Raw genomic sequence first — 21,018 nt, forward strand, 5'->3', positions numbered from 1 at the left:
GCAACTAGGCAAGTTAGGTGGGATCTGGGTGCCCTCGATTCTGAGATGAAGCTCAGTTGTCACCTGAGAATTCAAGTGCCCTCCCAGGCTTGTATGCATGCTCAGCTGTGTCAGACTCTTCCAAGACCATAAATTGTAGCCCAACAGGCTCTTCTGTCCACGGAATTTCCTAGGAAAGAATACTTTAGTGGGTTGCTACTTTCTCCTCCAAGGGATATTCCCCACCTGGGGATTGAACCCCTCTCTCCTGCTTGGCAGGCAGACTCTTTACTACCGAGCAACCTGGGATGCCCACTCCCCACCCTTAGGAAAAGTGAAAGTTAGTCACTCAGTTGTGTCCGACTCTTTGTGACCTCATGGATTGTAGCCCACCAGGCTCCTCTGTCCACGGAATTCTCCAGGCAAGAATTCTGGAGTGGGTTGCCATTTCCTTCTCCAGCAGATCTTCCTGACCCAGGGATCAAACCCAGGTCACCTGCATTGCAAGCAGACTCTTTACCGACTGAGCCACTAGGGAAGCCTACCCTTAGGAAAGGGATATTTTATTGGAGACAGATAATCATAATCTGTTTTACAGGAGGTAAGCATGTTTCTCCTGCTGGAATCTGTTCGGCCCTGCTCTTTATGAAACAGCACTAGCATTACCATCGTAAAGGTCACTTGTCTCTTCCCTGAGTCTGGTCCCATCTTTTGGGAAACAGTTCTGCATCAGCCATTCAGAATGGCTCCAAAAATTTTTTTGTAATCCAGGGACCTCTCCCAGATGGACATAGGCATGCTCTTAGTTCACTCAGGTTTGATCATTTGATATTTACATCCAGTTATAGGCCATTGCTTTAGACCTTCCCTTTCCTTTTCTATTTTTACCAAGTAACTTGCGCCTGAATTAACAGTCCCACTATATTTGATACCAGAACAAAATGTGTCCAAAATGTGTCCAGATCAGCAGCGAACATTGGAAGACATAACAAAAGAGGAAATTTCGCAAAAGAAGAAAATTCGGTAGAAGAGAATTTGGTAGAATTTGTCCCTGAGGGACAAGAAAAGAGAGGGCGAGGAAGGGGAAAAGAAAGTGCGGCTTGATAGTGGCACTAACCGCAGGCCCCAGAAAAAGCTGCGAAGTGCTCGCTCTGTCCTCGTCGTCAGCCGCTCGTCTCTCCGCCCCGCGGGCCGCACCTAGTCCTGCACAGTCTCCGCCCCTCTCCCCGCCCGGCTCCGCCTCGGGTTACCACTCTTCCTACCAGTGGAGCCCAGATCCTGATCCTATTCCTGCTGCCCGGAACCGAGCGTCCCGCTTGGCAGCTAGCTGCTCCAGGCCCGGGTGTCTCCCGGGAGGATCGAGCGCCGGCAGCACCGGCCCCGGCCTGGATCTCGGCGTGGGCTCGGCCGCCGGGGCGAGCGGGCAGGGCCTAGCGCGGCCAGGTAGAGACCTCCCCGGACGCGGCAGGGCGGGCGCCGCGTGGGGTGCCTCGGCCGGGCTACTCGGACAGCTCTGGGAGCGGAGGTGGAGTGTGAAAGAGGGAGCGAGAAGGCGGAAGGAACGGGAAGGCCCGGGGATGGGAGGGACACTGGAGGAGGGAGGAAGAGGCCAAATGAGAATGGGTCCTCTTCCTTGTTCTGTATGCTCCTTGGAAGGGAATCTGGGCTGTGCTTAAGCAGGGTAGAGTGTCACACTACTGCTGCTAAGTCACTTCAGTCGTGTCTGACTCTGTGCGACCCCATAGACGGCAGCCCACCAGGCTCCCCTGTCCCTGGGATTCTCCGGGCAAGAACACTGGAGTGGGTTGCCATTTCCTTCTCCAGTGCATGAAAGTGAAAAGTAAAAATGAAGTCGCTCAGTCGCGTCCGACTCTTAGCGACCCCATGGACTGCAGCCTACTAGGCTCCTCTGTCCATGGGATTTTCCAGTCAAGAGTACTGGAGTGCAGTGTCACACAGTCAACTTAAAAGTGAGATGGCTATTAATGTGCTTCCCAGGTGACGCTAGTGGTAAAGAACCTGCTTGCCAACTCAGGGGACATAAGAAATGCCAGTTCGATCCCTGGGTTGGGAAGATCCCTTGGAGGAGAGCATGGCAACCCACTCCAGTATTCTTGCTTGGAGAATTCCCATGGACAGAGGAGCCTGGTGAGCTACAGTCCATGGGGGCGCAAAGAATCCGAAAGTACTGAAACAACTTAACACACAGCGTCTAAAGTATGATTCTCTTTATTGTTGTTTATGCCAAAGCCTTTGACTGTGTGGATCACAATAAACTGTGGAAAATTCTGAAAGAGACGGGTATACCAGACCACCTGACCTGCCTCTTGAGAAATCTGTATGCAGGTCAGGAAGCAACAGTTGGAACTGGACATGGAACAACAGACTGGTTCCAAATAGGAAAAGGAGTATGTCAAGGCTGCATATTGTCACCCTGCTTATTTAACTTATATGCAGAGTACATCATGAGAAACGCTGGGCTGGAAGAAGCACAAGTTGGAATCAAGGTTGCCAGGAGAAATATCAATAACCTCAGATATGCAGATGACACCATGCTTATGGCAGAAAGTGAGGAAGAACTAAAGAGCCTCTTGATGAAAGTGAAAGAGGAGAGTGAAAAAGTTGGCTTAAAGCTCAACATGCAGAAAACTAAGATCATGGCATCCGGTCCCATCACTTCCTGGGAAATAGATGGGGAAACAGTGGAAACAGTGGCTGACTTTATGTTTTTGGGCTCCAAAATCACTGCGGATGGGGATTGCAGCCATGAAATCAAAAGACGCTTACTCCTTGGAAGGAAAGTTATGACCAACCTAGACAGCATATTAAAAAGCAGAGACATTACTTTGTCAACAAAGGTCCATCTAGTCAAAGCTATGGTTTTTCCAGTAATCGTGTGTAGATGTGAGAGTTGAACTATGAAGAAAGCTGAGTGCTGAAGAATTGATGCTTTTGAACTGTGGTGTTGGAGAAGACTCTTGAGAGCCCCTTGGACTGCAAAGAGATCCAACCAGTTCATCCTAAAGGAGATCAGTCCTGAGTGTTCATTGGAAGGACTGATGTTGAAGCTGAAACTCCAGTACTCTAGCCACCTGATGCAAAGAACTGACTCATTTGGAAAGACCCTGATGCTGGGAAAGATTGGAGGCAGCAGGAGAAGGGGACGACAAAGGATGAGATGGTTGGATGGGATTACTGACTCAATGGACATGAGTTTGGATAAACTCTGGATGAACTCCCTGATGGACAGGGAGGCCTGGCATGCTGCGATCCATGGGGTTGCAAAGAGTCAGACATGACTGAGTGACTGAACTGAACTGAATCTCTTTTTGCGACCCCATGCTCTTATAGCCTGCCAGGCTCCTCTGTCCATGGGATTTCCTAGGCAAGAATACTGGATTGGGTTGCCATTTCCTTCTTGAGGGGATCTTTCCAACCCTGGGATCAAACCTTTGTCTCCAGCATCGTCAGGTGAATTCCTTACCGCTGAGCCACCTGGGAAGCCCCCAGATTACAATCCATTGGCTTGATGAATTCTGCTTCACAATGATAGAAAGCGCTGACATCAAACTATCAAAGAAGGATCCTCTTTGTGTAAAGCAAAAGAAAGGAGCGGGTGGTGGATATGGGGGAAGGAGAAGTATAGACCTATACATGTACTTGTATATGCATAGAAAGTTTCCGAAGCTTTTCATATAAAACTTAGCAGTGGTTGTCCCTGGAGAATGGAACTCGAGATAGGGATTTATACTTTTAATTTGTAGGTCAGTTGAATCTCCTTCACAAGCACCAGGGAAAGAAAAACATGTAACTGTAGTTTTTTCTATTTTTATAATAGGACTTCTTTTTAAAGTCTTGAGTCAATTCTGAAATTCCCCACTCCTTTTGCTGGGGGCTCATATAGCACAAAGACATGAGGGAAATGTACTAAGCATACAGGCTGTCATTCTTTTTTGTTGTTGTTGTTGTTAAATTTTTTTTTTTTTAATTGAAGTATAGTTGATTTACAGTGTTGTGCCAATCTCTGCTTTAAAGCAAAGTGACTTGGTTATATAGATATATACATTCTTTTAAAATATTCTTTTCAATCATGGTTTTTCCAGGATATTGAATACAGTTCTCCCTTCTACATATTAGGACTTTGTCCATTTTAAATGTAATAGTTTACATCTGCCAACCCCAATAGCTTGCATGTACCCATCCTAGTCCATCCCTCTGCCTCCCTTCCTTCCCTTTGGCAACCACAAATCTGTTCTTTATGTCTATGAGTCAGTTCCTGTTTTGTAGATGGGTTCATTTGTGCTATATCTTAGATTCCATGTATTAGTGATATATGGTATTTGTCTTTCTCTTTCCGACTTACTTCACTTAATATGATGATCTTTAGTTACATCCCTGTTACTGCAAGTCAGGCCATCATTCTTTTTTGTAAATTAATTAGTTTTTGGCTGTGCTGGGTCTTCATTACTTTGTGAGAGCTTTTCTCTATTTGTGGTGAGTGGGGGCTTCTCATTGCGTAGTTTCTCTTGTGGAGCACGGGCTCTAGGGCTTGCGGCCTTCAGTGGTTGTGGCGTGTGGTCTCAGTCATTGCGGCTCCTGGACTCTGGAGCCCAGGCTCAACTGTTGTGGCACACAGGCTTAGCTGCTCCATGGCATGTGGGATCTTCCCTGACCCGGGATTGAACCTGTGTTTCCTGCGTCGGCAGGCAGATTCTTTACCACTGAGCCACCAGGGACATCCAGGCCATCATTCTTCATTCCATTTGCCCACACTGATGTCCAGTGAGATAGCCATTGTCCTTTCTGGTTCTGGATTGTCAGTCCATTCAAGTCTTCTTGGAAGTATTCTACATTTCAGTACATAAACTCTTACATATTAAGACTTACGTACGTATTACATAAACTCTTACGTATTAACAACATACTTTTTCCTAAAATACTTAAATGTAAACAGGAGATAAGCATTTGTCCAAATAAGAAAGTATATACATTCCTAATAATATTAATTCAAGCATTCTGTCAGATGGAAGTTCTTAATTTGCAGTTAATAGAGATTCTAGGAGATACGTAGGCGGACTTCCTGTAACCTGAATGCAAACTAGTATATACTCATGTGAAAAAGCTCCATAGCTTTCACCAGATTTTCAAAAACTTCTGAATCCCATGGACTAGGCATTGTTCCGACAATGCTGAACAAGGCTGAAGGGTCTTTGTCCTCAGGAATTTATAGTCTGGGGGGATGAAAACAAATGAACAGACAATTACAATACAAAGATGTGTTCTCTGCTTGAGGAAGTACAATGTGGGAACATAGAAGGACCACCTGTACAAGGCTGGGGGCTGGGTTTCACCCGAGGCTCCGACTGTTAAACTGAGGCCTTCAGAGTGAGAAGGAAGTAGAATTTGGCCTAGTAAAGAAGAGGCTGGGGAAGACGGGTGGTCTCAGTAGAAGGATGAGTGTTCCAGGCCTCTGCCTGTGCAAAGATCGAGAGTCAAGAGATACCTCGGCAATTCATAAGCTGAAAAGAGTTTGTATGGTTCAAGCATGAAGTTAGATGGGAGTAGCAGGAAAAAATGAGACTGGGAGATTAGAAGCCAGGTTATGTGTGTGATGCTGGGCATACAGAGGTGAACAAGACAAAGGAGCCTTGACTCTCAGGGTGTTTTATCTTATTAAGGAGAAATGGTGAACAAGTAGGCAGATAACCTAACAAAATAAATTTTTATCTTGATGAAATAAAGTGATGCAGTAAATGGTGGCTGGGGTATGTACTGCTGCTGCTGCTAAGTCACTTCAGTCGTGTCCAGCTCTGTGTAACCCCATAGACGGCAGCCCACCAGGCTCTGCTGTCCCTGGGATTCTCCAGGCAAGAACACTGGCGTGGGTTGCCATTTCCTTCTCCAATGCATGAAAGTGAAAAGTGAAAGTGAAGTTGCTCAGTTGTGTCCCACTTTTCATGACCACATGGACTGCAGCCTACCAGGCTCCTCCGTCCATGGGATTTTCCAGGCAAGAGTATTGGAGTGGGTTGTCATTTCCTTCTCCGGGGTATGTATTGGGAGCTCCTTTAAGTATAGCTACGTACTGTGTGCCATGTGGACTGGAGCATTTCAGCAAAGATAGTGGCAGGCAGAACAGAGAGAATTAGATTTGGGAGATATTGAAGGAGTAGAATCAATAGGATTTGGTAGTTTATTGGATAATAATAATAAAAAATAACAACTTGCATTTAAGCTCCAGGCACTACTCTAAGTGCTTCATATATTTTTTTCTTACTTCTTCCTGTACAACTATATGAGGTAGGCATTTATTTCAGTTTTGTCGATGAGGAAACTGTGGCACAGAGTTTAAGGAACCAGTCCAAGGTCTCATCGGGATTCAAGCTCAAGCCTATTTTATTCAAACCCCTGTAAGCAGAGGGGGCAATGAGGGGAAGTGGATTTGGGGAAGACGTAGAAAAATGATGCCTTTGGGATCTATGGAGTATTGGGTACCTTTGGGTCATCCAAGTGGTGATGTCCAGCAAGGGAATGAATAAATGAGTATGAAGCTCAGATGAGACCTGGGTCATGGAATAAATATGTGAGTTGCCAACGTAGCAGTGTTATTTGGAGCAACAGAGTAGGTGAGACCATCTTGAGAAAGTAGTGTATAGAAGGGTTAGAAAAGAATTCTAAAGAATATCAATATTCAAGGAATGGCAGAGGAAGAACCCCCAAGAGGTGCACTCAGGGTTTTAAGAGGAATACCGGGATGGCACCATGGAAGCCAAAGGGAGAGTTTCAGGAGAGAGTGATCACAGTGTCATAGTCTACTTGACAGATAAAGTAAATAAGGGCCAAGATATGTCTATTTTTGTAGTAACCAGAATTTCATTAGTTACCTAAGAGGGTAGCCTTGGAGAACTAGTGGGGATAGAATCCTATTTAGTTGGTTAAAGAGTGAGTAAGAGGCAAGATGTTGACATGGTATTTTTTTTTTCTGCTTTAAAATTGCTTTATTTTTTCTTTATATATTTTATTGAAGTATAGCTGACTTACAATGTTTCAGGTGCTCAGCAAGGTGATTAGTTATACATATATACATATATCATTTTCAGATTATTTTCCATTATAGGTTATTACAAGATATTAACTATAGTTCCCTGTGCTATACAGTAAACCTTTGCTTGTTTGTATCTATTTTTTTAAAAATTAGAATCCTAGCATTCTATTCATACTGAGTCAAACAAGTAGAATCAAAATGTCATAAATTTTTTAGCTAGGCAAAAATTCATGTTCTTTAAAATATATATTATACATACTATATATATGTATACAAAGGCTTTTCTATTATGCTTAATAAAAGCTTGAGCAAGAACATTAAAAAAAATGAAGTGACAGAAATTGGAAAACATAAACTAAATGAAATGGGAGCACTGAATATGAAATAGAAAAAGTCAAACTAGATAAAAGTAAAAGATCATTATATAGTCTGGTTTTTAAACATGGCTGCTGCAGTCCATGGGGTCGCTAGGAGTTGGACACGACTAAGCGACGACTTCACTTTCACTTTTCACTTTCATGCATTGGAGAAGGAAATGGCAATCCACTCCAGTGTTCTTGCCTGGAGAATCCCAGGGACGGGGGAGCCTGGTGGGCTGCCGTCTATGGGGTCGCACAGAGTCGGACACGATTGAAGCGACTTAGCAGCAGCAGCAGCAGCTCATTAAAAACACATCTAGAGTTTTGGAGAAAGAAAGCAATAGAGGTGGTGAGTATTGATACCTGATCAAGGTGTTTGTTTTTCTTTCACCAAGAATCCAGTCCAGATGACCAGTATGGCTCCTGTGCTAAGTTGGGATCAGACCGATAGCTCTAGAGTTTTCCTTACCCCTTCATGTGAAGACATGTTCCTTTCCTCTCAAGCCCTTGCTTTTTCTTTTCTTTTTTTTTTTTTTTAAGACTTCCTTACTCTTATTAAACTTCTGCCTTATCTTTTCCCTACTCCTCCTTAGAATACTCTCTGTATTCTCTGGATTGAATACTCCCTGAATACATCCTTGGAATGAACCCGGTCCTAGAAAAACAAATATTGGTTGTTCTCTGCCTTCAGGTCACTGGCATTACCAGGAAGACTATGGGAAAGATTTAGTCCCAGTACACATGCATTCCCACTACAGCCAGCTGCTCATCACCTCTCTTTCTCTCCTTCTAGCTATATACAGATTGGGCCCCAGTCATGGAGAAATTCCATGGATACGTGTCTACCCACATGGACATCCTTTCCTTGAAGAACCGGTGCCTGGCCACACTTCCTGACACGAAGATGTTGGAGAAACCACCTGGGCATGTGTCTACTCACTCAGACATCCTCTCCTTGGAGAACCGGTGCCTGGCCACCCTTCCTGACCTGAAGACCTTGGAGAAACCACCTGGGCATATGTCTGCCCACTCAGACATCCTCTCCTCGGAGAACCGGTGCCTGGCCACCCTTCCTGACCTGAAGACCTTGGAGAAGCCACCCGGGCATGTGTCTGCCCACTCAGACATCCTCTCCTTGGAGAACCGGTGCCTGGCCACCCTTCCTGACCTGAAGACCTTGGAGAAGCCACCCGGGCATGTGTCTGCCCACTCAGACATCCTCTCCTTGGAGAATCGGTGCCTGGCCACACTCACCATTTTAAAGAGCACTGTGTCAATCAGCCCCTTGCTCCAGAATCTCCAGATATCTCACTTGGCTCAAGCTGATCTGTGCAGCTTGAACAGCAGCAACCACCTGCTTTCTGAGCATCCAGCCTCGAGGGTGCAGTACCTCTCTGAGGGACGAGGCCTTCTGACCTGCCCCAGGGTCTCGAAAACCATCTCTGCCCCAGAGAGAGTTCAGGAAGCAGTTCTGGTAATGGCTCCAGGCAGCTGTCTTCACTGCAGCCATATGTGTTGGATGCTCTAGTCACTAGCTTTCAGTGCCACACTGTCCCTCTGTTCTGCATCTGTGTACCCTGTCTCCTCACAGTCTCTTCCTGAGGTGCCCTTTACCCAAAGGTTCTCTTCATCAGCATCAATACTCTTATTGCATATATAGTTCAGAGATTCTGAACAGTAGAGCAAAAGTAGATTTTGTTTTTAGAAAGCCTCTGCATGGGAGGAGAGCTGGCATTATATTGCAGTAGCAGAGTCAGTCAGGTGCTTTTGAGATCTTACAAGGCAGAGACACGACTGTAATACCCTGGATCACTTCACTGTGTGTGCATGTGCAAACACACGTCCACTTACACATCTATATAAACACCTTTGGCATACAGGTCAGGATCGATAGGCAGATACACATTCCTTCTGTGGAGACTTGAGATTTGGACTGAGGGAAAGGTGAATCTGAGCCTTTCCCCTTCTCTGCCTATTATTACAAGCCACTCAGACTTGGGCAAGACTCTTAACCCTTTGAAGCTTTAATTTTCTCACCTTTAAGATGAAGTCAGTGAAAGTCCACCTCATTGAGTCATTGTGAGGATTACAGCTACTGCCACCTTACATTTATTCAGCACTTTGCAATTTGCAGAGTCATATACACATCCCATTTAATCTTCTAACAGCCCCATCAGGTAGGTGGCAGAGGATGAGGAAGCTGAGGCTCAGAGAGTAAGATCACGATTGCTGGGGGATTAATCTGGGACTTGGTCTTTTTTTCTTCTAACTCCATAATACCTTAATAGCAATTAGAAGATGTGTTGTGAGGGGCCCCAGGCTTCTAGGCTATGACATCAATAAGAAGATGAAAACAGATCATGAATCATCTGAGCAAATGCTCAGAATGTTGATTTGGGAAACAATGTGTGTGTGTGCCAGTGTGTCTCTCCATCAGACCAGACAGATCCATGCTAGGGTGTGAAGGGAGAGGAGTTTAGGTGCTAGAAGGTAGATGTGGACTCTTCCTAGCCCTGGATGTTTCTTTCAGCTCTCTGTCTGTTTGAGGGGCTGCCGGTGTATGCTGGGATTAATAACTGCCACAATCCCCAGGGTCGATGGTCATCTTCAGGAGAGAAAAAGCCAGAAGAGAAGGAATGGGCAGAGGCTCAAATGCCTTTTTATAGACTAAGCTTGGGAGAGGAGGAGGAGGTGGAGGAGCTGGCCTTGAAGCTCACCCCTGGGGACTCTGAATCTCATCCTGAGCCTACTGAACAAGTCCTTCAGGAAGTGAAGGTAAAAGTTCCGGAGCTGGGAGAGGTTGGTGGTGGTGGAGGGGAGGGGATGAGGAAGGTGAGAAGAATGGTCACCAAAGGCTGATCCAGATCCCCTCCATGGAAAGAAGGGGCAGGAGCTCTGGCGTTTCACTTGCTAAACGTCTTTTCAGACCTCTTAGCCAGACAAACATCTTCCTGAATCTGGGTTCTTTTTCTCTGTCTTTGACATTGTAAGTTGGCCTGAGTGGATGCTTAAGTTGGTCCTTCTGACCCCTTTCTTCCCTCTCTTTCTTGATTCCCAGATGGTTCTCATGAGCTTTCTGTGTTCATCGCTGGTGGCAAATGTAAACAGAAATGATGCAGCGTACTCTACCCAGGCTTTCCTCCTCAAAGTCTGTAGCGAAGTTGCCCGCTTTGAGCCTGAATTTGTCCTCAAGGTATTGTGATGTGAAGGAAGGGATGGGAGTGGGAAGCTAGGAGGAAGGGAATTTGGTTATGGTGTATGAGGGGGATGGTGGGCAGATTCGTATTAGGGGTGGGAGGAGCTTTACTTAGGAAGACAGTAGGATCTTTGGGTGAGCCTGAGGCCCAATCCCTAGGGTTCTCTGAGGAGGAGGGGAAGAGAGGATTGAGAAAGAATATACTAGGGTTTGTTTATTTAGTAAGTTCAGTTCAGTTGAGTCACTCAGTTGTGTCTGACTCTTTGCGACCCTATGAATCACAGCACGCCAAGCCTCACTGTCCATCACCAACTCCCAGAGTTCACTCAAACCCATGTCCATCGAGTTGGTGATGCCATCCCAACCATCTCATCCTCTGCCGTCCCCTTCTCCTCCTGCCCCCAATCCCTCCCAGCATCAGGGTCTTTTCCAAAGAGTCAACTCTTCACATGAGGTGGCTAAAGTATTGGAGTTTCAGCTTTAGCATCATTCCTTCCAAAGAACACCCAGGAATGATCTTCTTTAGGATGGACTGGTTGGACCTCCTTGCAGTCCAAGGGACTCTCAAGAGTCTTCTCCAACACCACAGTTCAAAAGCATCAATTCTTCAGCGCTCAGCTTTCTTCACAGTCCAACTCTCACATCCATACATGACCTCTGGAAAAACCATGGCCTTGACTAGACGGACCTTTGTTGGCAAAGTAATGTCTCTGCTTTTTAATAAGTACACAGGCTAAATACACAATGCCTTGAGGGCTATACCAAAAGATATAATGATACTTGGATCTGGCTCTTAGGGCATGTGTGGTATTGTTAGGGAAACCAAAGCAATCCCAGATATTATGTAAATGCAAATGGAGTAGTAGATAGCAAATGTCTCAGAAGCAGAGAAAAGGGGGAAAATATTTCCTATTAGACTTTGGAAGATGGCAGGATAAATCAGCAGTCTGAAAAGTGAGAGGTCTTCCAAAGAGGGAAAGTGAAAGTATTAGTCACTCAGTCATGTCCAATCTTTGCGACCCCATGGACTGTAGCCCGCCAGTCTCCTCTGTCCATAGAATTCTCCAGGCAAGAATACTGGAGTAGGTTGCCATTCCCTTCTCCAGGGGATCTTCCCGACCCAGGGATCGAACCTGGGTCTCCTGCATTGCAGGCAGTTTCTTTACCGTCTCGACCACCAGAGAAGCCCTCCAAAGAGGGAAAGGGTTAAACGCCCTTAAGTGGGGGTATGTAGACTTAGGAGAAGACTGGTGAATAAGGGCTAGATTATAGAGCATGTAGAATGCCAAGCCAAGAAGCTTGGACTTTACAGACAATATGGAGGGCTCAGGAAAGGTTTTATGCAGGCAGGTTAGATAAGGAAGTTAGTTTATGGCACGATGCAATGAAGAGGTGGCTGAGAGGCCAGCGCTACCTACTCTGTTCCCTAGGCATCTCTGTACACCAGGCAGCAGCTGAATGTCCGGGATGTGGCCAACAAAGTCTTGGCCATTGCTGCCTTCCTGCCACTCTGCCGCCCCTACCTGCGACGGTACTTCTGTGCCATCGTCCAGTTGCCTTCCGATTGGATCCAGGTAGCCAGGTTCTACGAGGTATGGCATTCAGTTTCCTGAGCTTGGATTCTCACTTGGTTCCCTTTCCTTTGCTCACTGCATCCCTGGAGAAAACTCTCAGACACTTTGACCTGCTGTCTCAAGCCCGGTGCCCAGACAGGACAGTCTCTTGCAGTATCAGGCTGGGTTGCCCAACAGGGAGGGCGTGACTCAGAAGGGCTGGGCGGAGTTTGAGAAAAATTGGTGTTACTCTGGACCTTGTGTTTACAGTGAAGAAGAGACTCTGAGGAGTCTGCTGACAGGTCCAGGACCACAGAAATTGCCGTTGTTGAGCTGGGCCTGGGAATTTGTATCCTGTGCTGTCACTGAACCCCATGAAGTGGTCTCACCCTTGATGGTTTTTCATCTCTTTGACAGCTCCTGTGCAGAGAACAGGAAGACTGTCTCGCACCCCTGCCTGCCTGCCTGCGTGCTGCGATGAGGGACAAATTTTCCCAGTTTGATGAGTACCAGCTGGCTAAGTACAACCCTCGGAGGCACCGGGCCAAGCGGCGCCCCCGACGGCCACCCCGCCCGCCAGTCAGTCCCTGCCTCAACCCTGGTCATTTACAGCCTGGCCCCTTTTTCCCTAGAAAGTTGGCAGGGGTGGGGGGGGGAGGGGCAAGGTGAGGGAACACACTGATTTCCCCCCAGCCGCCCAACCTCCTCTGAACAACTGACATGTTTCTACCACCAGGAACAGAGGGAGTCAGAGAAATGCAGAGGAGCTGAGTAGAGCTCAGGCAGCAGAGAGCAGGGCCCGCCTCTTTCCCAGCCGCTTCCTTTGTGATAGAGATGGGCTATTGGAATGGGTCTCTCTAGGGACAACCATCACCTCCCTTTTTGAAACAGTTTCTTCTGTCCTTACAGAAGGAACATACATTTTCTGAGACACAGACGTATTTGCCAAGGTTCATTTGGCATATTCGAGGTGAACAGAGGATGGTGAGTGCCTTTTTCTGGGGTTCTAAATGTACATGTACAATCTTTTCTCAATTAGTACTTAGAAATGGAATTCCATTTGGTCTAGAGATACTAGTAGTGGGTGTAGTAGGCACATGCCAGTGTCCTTGGCATTCTCAGCTGTGATTCTGGGGCTTTGGGAACACTGGGAAAGGCTCCTTTTGTTTCCACTTTGCTCTCCTTGGTGTCATTCTTTACTGACAGAGGTCACGTCCAGCTGGATAAGTGAGTTAAAAACATTATGGAATCTCCACCTTCCACAGGAATTTAAAAAAATAAGCCAAATAAAAAATTTTTATTTTCGTTTTTACTTTAATAACAAATTAGGCACTAGTCTTAGTGGTTAGGGCTTCCCAGGTGGCGTTAGTAGTAAAAAACCATCTGCCAACACAGGAGACATAAGAGATATAGGTTCAGTCGTGGGGTCGGGAAGATCCCCTGGAGGAGCACATGGCAATCCACTCCAGTAGTTTTGCCTGGAGAATCCCATAGACAGAGGAGCCTGGTGGGCTACGGTTGCCATAGGGTCGCAAAGGGTCGAACACGACTGAAGTGACTTAGCATTCGCACACACACACGCTTAGTGGTTAAGAGCGTAGAATCTGGATCCAGACCACCTAGTTTTGAATCCCACCCCATCCCCACTCCTTAGTTGCTGGCTGTGCAACCTTGGTCAAATGACTTACCTTCTCTTGACTCATTTTCCTCACATATAAAATGAATCGGATACTAGCAGGACCTACTTCATTGGGTTCTTTGTGAGGAGTAACTAAATCAGTTACTGTATTTAAAGGATTTCTAACAATACCTGGATCTGAACGATGATATCATATTCATTAAAATAAGATTATTAGGGAAATATGTTAGTATTATAGGAAAACACATCCTCAGTTGGTCCACTGGTCTTTTGATCCTATTAATATATCCCAAACTTAGCTCTTCTAAGATAGAAGACTCTGAAAGTCAGCTTCTTTCATTTTTTAACTCCTCACAGCTTACATTGTGCTCCAGTTGCATGCTCCAAGTCTCAGACATTTGTTCCCCAACCAGGGATTGAACCCATGCCTCCAGCAGTGGAAGCATGGAGTCTTAACCACTGGACCACCAGGGAAGCCCATCAATGATTTAAATAAGAGCTGCTTTCGCTCTCTCTCCCTCTAAGAACCGGCTCGTCTCTGTTTAGTCAATCCCCATCTTGCTTTTCACAAGCCATTCATCCATTGTTAACTGTTGGTAGTCCGACTTGTGTAGATGAAACACAGTGACCCCACACACCTACTCAGAAGTTCCTGCTGCTGAAGAGTTTTACTCTTTAGTCCTGTTCTTTGTCAAATCTAGGTGTAGAATGGTCTTGTTTTTTGTTTTTTGAAGAAGATGACCATGTCATAGATTGAATGACCCCTGTGGGACTTGGGAATATTTCCACAGTTTGAGACAACCTACGGTTCAGTGTCAGAGAAAAAGACTGAGCAAAGGTTCACCCTGAAGAAGTTGGTACGGAGACTGCACATCCATGAGCCTGCACAGCTTGTCCAGGCCCTGCTGGGCTGCAGGTGAGAAGATGCACACTCCAGCTGGATAACCCCCTGACTCTTCAGCGCCCATAGCCCCAGTCCTTATAGTTTGAGCAGACCTGGCCTTAACCGGGAATTATTGGCTTTGACTGACTCACTGTTCCTTTCCGAGTTATTTTCAGATGCCTTTGAAATGATGTTTTTCCTTGTCTGTTTCAGATACCCCTCCAACCTACAGGCCTTTTCTCGAAGCCGCCTCCCAGGGCCCTGGGATTCTAGCAGAGCCGGGAAGCGGATGAAGCTCGCTCGACCAGAGACCTGGGAGCGGGAGCTGAGCTTACGGGGAAACAAGGCCACCGTCTGGGAGGAACTCATCGGTAGAGTAACCTTGACTATCACACTCCCTTCCTGTCTTACTCACTCATGCTTCTACATTTTGGCCCCTGAAAGAGAAGTTTCCATGGCGTGGTGCAGTTATTCTCACTTGGTAGTTCCATCACTGGAAATGATTGGATTTAACAGGTCTGCCACTGACCACACCAAAGTGGCCAGTGGCCTCTGCTTTGAATAGCACTGACATCATAGGAAGGTCATAATTTCAGACGTGATTAGGTGATATGTTAGGTGATATAATACAAGCCTTTATCAATACATGACAAAAGCATTACCTTCTCTCTGATATCACTTGTGCAATATCTGTGTCACTCTTCCAGACAAAGTAGGACTGGGACATGGCACATTGAAATCTCCACCAAAGCCCATTTTTAGGACACGGATGTTCTAGGTCATATGCCCACATGAGTAAAAATAATTCAGGTGGGGAGGACCAAGTTACTCTCAATCTCTTTTCTTGCTTGTTTATTTTTACCTATAGAAGGCCCTTTTTATTCCATGTTTTCTTTTACTTCCTCCTTCATCTTTGAAAGTTTAAAATCAGCTTCTTTCTGTCTGACTGTAGACTTTTTGCCTGCTTGAGGGTTTCCTGCGTTTGTTTGTTTTGTTTTCGTTTGTTTTTTGGTTGACTGTGTCAGGTATTAGTTACGGTGCGTGGGGTCTTCCTTGCACCCGTAGAATCTTTCATTGTGTTGCACCGACTCTCTAGTTGTATGCAGGCTCAGTAGCTCCACAGCATGTGAGATCTTGGTTCCTTGACCAGGGATTGAACCCGAGTCCCTTGCATTGCAAGGTGGACTTTTATCCGCTGGGCCAGCAGAAAGGACCACCAGAAAGTCCTGGCTGTTTGAGTTTTATGGACTTCATATTTTGGAGCTTCAGAAACCCAAGCTGGCTTTTCTTTTTCTGTGAGCTGTCATTTATAGATTGTACTCAGGGCAGACCAAATAGCTCAGCCGCTTATCATTCCTCTCACTTTGTAATTGTCTATGACAGTGTATATATCAGAATCACATGAGAATTAAAACACAAAAAGACACACACACACACACACACACACACACACACACACACACACGCTTGACAACCTTTTCCCCAACATTTGGTACGACTTTGGTTAGAGTGGGATAAAGAGACCTGGATGGCAGCTAGCATGTTTTGGTGATTCTAGTATGCATCATCTCCACTTCCTCCCTCTGACCCTGAAAATTAAAACTGTGTCATTTATCTTGGTTGAGACAAATGCCCATAATCTAATCCAGTGGTCCCCAGCCCACTGGATTATATATTGCAGAAAGAATTTTGGGGATACACCAGAATATATGTACATGTATTTTTAAAAATTTTATACATGTACTAATAAATTGTGTACTTTAGGAACTACATAACTTATATAAATATAGATATGAAGATAAATGTAAAAAATAAAGTATACAATATAAGATAAAATATAACTAGATATACAGATCCCTCTTTGGCCCTCAGAGGCTCATTAGTAACTCATTAACAATTTTTTTAGATTGAAATCAGTGAACTACTTCATCTATAGAATGAGTATTCATTTTATATTCTAGTGTATCAAAGAATATGATATTGAATTTAATTTCTTATCAAATTGATCAGTATATCTTTCATATATAGCAACATTTGAGCAAAACTTATGAGTTGACAAAGGATGCAATAGTTCATGACTTGTCACATATCATTTACACTGTGTATACAACTTAATTGTTGTATACAATCTAACTCAGAAGAAGACTTATGACTGGAGAACCACAGGACTTCCAGGAGGCTGAAAGCTTTCTAGCTATAGTTCAAATGAGACTTATATAACCTTAAAAAAGGTACCACCACTTTCCTAATGAAGGCTGTTGATGGTAGAGCTAGTGACTGGGATGTGGTTTGGGGCCTCATAGGCCAGGCCTGTAATGTGGTCTGAGTGTGGTCTGAGGGTTTTGCAGGGGTACCCAGGAAAAATATCACACCTCCTGTTTATGTCTACCTTTATCTAAAGAGTGTTTCCAGTATTTACTATACAGATTGAACTCCTGTAATCACTTAGTCCATGTTACATGGTTGCTAGTACTCCATGTATATAATTTATGAGATTACACTTGGAAATTTCTCTTTTAGCCATCTAAAAAGTTTGGAAATCATTATTGTAGAGAATGTATTTTGCCAGTTAAGCCCAGTCTCAGGACTGAAGCCAACAAAGTGATGACCGAAGTTGTTTGTTGAAATAGCTAATTCCATAAACGTACAGATTTTGCTCCAAGATCAGGCAACCCAATTTTTATCTTTCCAGACCTTTAAAACATTTTGTGGACAATAGATCACTTATTAGTACCTCATTTCCTCTAACATGCATATTCTCCTTGGCCTCTGGTCATCCTGCTCTGATCTCTGACCTCTCTCATTCATCCTTTGTTTGCTTTTGCCACCCTATGTCTACCTTCGGCAGACAGTGGGAAACTCCCCTTCATGGCCATGCTTCGGAACCTACGTAACCTGCTGAGGGTTGGAATCAGCGCCCGTCACCACGAGCTTGTGCTCCAGAGACTCCAGCATGCTGTACGTGTGAGGGGCGGGGAGCCAGGCTTCTCCGAGTGGCTGGGGAAGGTCATAGCCACTGTGCTGTTTGAGAACTTTCCTTTTTATTTTCTGAGATCATTTCTGTGATTTAACTCACTTAGGAGGGAGTCTGATATAAAAGAAACAGGGAACTTTCTGTTACTTCCTCTCCTTTTTTCTTTCCCATAGTCTCTCAGGACATCTATTCTTTTCTACCTTTGTCTAATATCTATTTTGTCCTTTCCCACCTTCCCACAGATCTAATAGAGGGGGTATCTCATCTTCCTGGCCCCTGAAGCCTCTGATGCTCCCCATCCCTCTTGGTCCTCTGCTCATGACCCCTCTTTTTGCTTTGTAGAAGACAGTGATCCACAGTCGGCAGTTTCCATTCAGATTCCTTAATGCTCATGATTCCATCAATGACCTTGAGGCTCAACTCGAAAAGAAAGGTAATATCTCTCTTCTTCCAACTCCTGTTTATCTCTCATGTCTGAGAACAGATGAGATAGCAGCACTGGTATTTTCAGCCTCTTACTTTCCACTCTCAGTGTATGGGGTGGGCAGAGGTCAGACACTGGCCAGCCTCCTCAAGACAGCATTGATGGGAAGATAAGAGGAGGAAATAGAAGCTGCCTAACTCAGATACTTACCTGTTGCCACCCAGAGTTGCCATTTCCTTCCAACACACAACTGATAAAGCAGATAATAATTAAAAACACAAAATATGGCAAGAAGCATGCCTATTCCTGGCAGTTTCGCCAACCAAGCCGTCGGGAACTTCGGACAGCAATGATGATCCCTGTGATATATGAACAGCTCAAGCGGAAGAAGATGAAAATACACAAGGCCAGGTGTGTGTGTGAGTATGTGCTATCTGGGAGCAAGGGGTGGGCATGAGAAGCACCCTAAAAGGGCTTGGAAGTCATCTTGAAACCCCAGCTTTTATTCTGTGAAAACATGCTTGTCAGTCTCCCAGCCACTGAAACTTGACTGTTTCCCATCGTCTTTTGCATAGAAAACCTAGTCTTTAACTTTGTCCTGCAGAGAGATAGTGAAACAATATCAGTGTTTGGCCTCCACTGTAGTATCTGTGGTTGCTTATTGGTTTCTGTGGACTCTGTCAGCCTATGTGGCATTTCCCTTCCTCTTTGTACCCGATAGTGCCTCTCTACCTATGCTCTGGTTCATACTCGTCTTTCTTTTTCTTCTCTATCTGTTTCTTTTTCTTTTTGTTTCTCTCTTCTGTGTATTTTCTGACCCATTCTCTTTCCTTTCTCTTTTGATACTTATAAAGATTGTTATCCTCAAGCAGACTCAAAGATAGGTATAAAATTGGTTCTGTAAGCTTGATGAATTTCCAGAATTTTGTCCTTTTAGATACTTCTTCATTCATTTTCATTCAAGACAAATGCAGGTCTCATCTAACCTTCTAATAGGACTCAGTGGCCAGGACTCACCTGAATCAGTGGATCAGTGGCTGAACACAGGGCCATTAAAGAATTAAGCTGAGGGTGTAGTCCTAACAGTATGTCTTTGCTGGTCAGTTTGGTAGCCACCAGCCACATGTGGCTCTTGAGCACTTGAAATGTGACTAGTGGGAACTGAGATGTGCTGGATTTTGAGGGCAATGTGAAGAAGGATGCAAAATATCTCATTTTTAATTTTTGTATTAACATGTTGAAGTGAAAAATACATATATATATATGTACATATGTACATTAGACTAAATTAAATGTGATATTAATATTTCCTGTTTCTTTTTACTTTTTAAAATGTGGCTACTAGAAAACCTTATATTACATGTATAGTTTCAATTTCATTTCAATAATTGTAATTTATTTCTACTGGATAGGCAATGGTAGAGACTGCTGGCTTCTCTAGATTAAAAAAATGATGAAAAAAATTAAACATGTAATGAGAATAACATAATGGACTCCCATTCAGTGAAAAATCAAGATTTTACCAGCCTTCGTTTCCTGATCCCTCTCTTTTCTTTTTTTGAAGATGTTTTTAAAAACAAATGCCAAATAATATGATACATTTTCTATCATTCCCCATATTTACTAGCTGGAGCTCTGAAAAGAACCACCCTCTGTGAACTAAAGCTATTTAGTTACTTTGAAATAGAGATTGTCTTGGAAAGGTGGGATGAATGTTTCTTTTTCCTTTAATTGCCATTTTTCAGATTAAGAAGTTAGTGTTTGTTCTTCAAATTGCAATTTAAAAATAAGCAGCAGTTGGAAATTTCCTGGTACTCTGACTACTGGGGCCAGTTTTGTCCCTGGTTAGGCAACTCATATATCCAAAGCTGCCCTGCACAGCCCCCACCCCCCAAAAAAGTTGCAGTTAAATCTTGCTTCATGAAGTAAATATGGCTTGATGTGGTAAGCATGGCAAGCAGTGTCTGAGAGTGGGTCTACTCCATGGGATGGATTAGCAGAGTCCTGTAGAATGGGGCCAAGGGAAGTTCTGTCCTTATTTTTTCTACTGACACTGGAGACGGGCTGTGGATGGGTGCAGACTTAATACTTGAGTGGCAAGTTCTCATCTTCCCGTTTGCCTTCAAGTGGCAAACAGAGAAGCCCCTGAGCCCTCCGTCTGTTTCTTTCCTGCCTGCAGACAGTGGAAATGTGACCGTGAGATGCTGGCTCGGTATCGACAGGCCCTGGAGACAGCTGTGAACCTCTCTGTCAAACACAGCCTGCCCCCACTGCCAGGCCGCACCCTCCTGGTCTATCTGACAGATGCCAGTGCAGACAGAATCCTTCCCAAGAGCAACCCACAAGGGGTAAGACACTCCTGCTCGGCAGGCGGATTCTTTACCACTGAGTCACCTGCGAAGCCCATCTATTTTTGTGGGGGGAGTATTTATTTATTTACTTATGTGGCTGTGCCAGGCCTTAGTCGTGGCATGCAGGATCTTTAGTTATGGCATGTGGGATCTACTTCCCTGACCAGGGATTGAATCCGGATCCCCTGAATTGGGAGCGTGGAGTCCATCACTGGACCACCAGAGAAGTTCTTGAAACTGTCTCAGTTGGGGACTTTGTCCACTTTACTCTAACCAGTAGAGACATTTGGTCTCCAGATTTGGGTGGGCAAAGTGGGTTCTAAAATAGGGGAGCCTATTTCACCCTGATGCTTGTCCAATCAGCCCCCTCTGAACTATGTGCTGCTGTTGATTGCCATGATGATGGTACGGACGGAGCAGGTGGAGCTTTTGCTGTGTGGAGGGGGCATTGTGAAGACTGCTGTGATTAAGGCAGAGGAAGGCATCCTGAAAACTGCCACCGAACTCCAAGCTCAAGTCCAGGTCAGACTCTCACCCCTTCCTTGCAAAACTGCATAACTAGACAGAGGCCTGGGAACAGCTAACTTCAGGAAAGGCTCGGATCTACTCAGATCT

General features: G+C 45.0%; 1 protein-coding gene across 8 annotated transcripts in view; it reads left to right on the top strand.

Annotated features, from left to right (window-relative positions):
* The first annotated feature begins 1,252 nt into the window (after nucleotides 1–1,252).
* Nucleotides 1,253–21,018, top strand: part of TEP1 (telomerase associated protein 1) — a 40,475-nt gene continuing 20,709 nt past the window's right edge. For 2 of the 8 annotated variants that reach the window (XR_011568784.1, XM_070797191.1), the window contains exons 1-14: nucleotides 1,253–1,422; nucleotides 8,177–8,857; nucleotides 9,976–10,158; nucleotides 10,442–10,576; nucleotides 12,010–12,171; nucleotides 12,550–12,711; nucleotides 13,042–13,116; nucleotides 14,563–14,687; nucleotides 14,868–15,025; nucleotides 17,503–17,612; nucleotides 17,971–18,061; nucleotides 18,277–18,463; nucleotides 20,232–20,400; nucleotides 20,767–20,925. Coding sequence is in view for 6 of the 8 variants with exons in the window: in XM_070797191.1 (XP_070653292.1) it covers nucleotides 8,201–8,857; nucleotides 9,976–10,158; nucleotides 10,442–10,576; nucleotides 12,010–12,171; nucleotides 12,550–12,711; nucleotides 13,042–13,116; nucleotides 14,563–14,687; nucleotides 14,868–15,025; nucleotides 17,503–17,612; nucleotides 17,971–18,061; nucleotides 18,277–18,463; nucleotides 20,232–20,400; nucleotides 20,767–20,925 (2,373 nt within the window). In the remaining 2 variants the exon portion in view is untranslated. Of the gene's footprint in view, nucleotides 1,423–7,715; nucleotides 7,733–8,176; nucleotides 8,858–9,975; nucleotides 10,159–10,441; nucleotides 10,577–12,009; nucleotides 12,172–12,549; nucleotides 12,712–13,041; nucleotides 13,117–14,562; nucleotides 14,688–14,867; nucleotides 15,026–17,502; nucleotides 17,613–17,970; nucleotides 18,062–18,276; nucleotides 18,464–20,231; nucleotides 20,401–20,766; nucleotides 20,926–21,018 lie in introns of those variants that run through there. The other 6 variants (XM_019968447.2, XM_070797189.1, XR_011568783.1 and 3 more) reach the window with 5 other exon arrangements.

The sequence above is a fragment of the Bos indicus genome, chromosome 10 (genome assembly GCF_029378745.1).
Source record: "Bos indicus isolate NIAB-ARS_2022 breed Sahiwal x Tharparkar chromosome 10, NIAB-ARS_B.indTharparkar_mat_pri_1.0, whole genome shotgun sequence".
Taxonomy (NCBI): Eukaryota; Metazoa; Chordata; class Mammalia; order Artiodactyla; family Bovidae; genus Bos; species Bos indicus.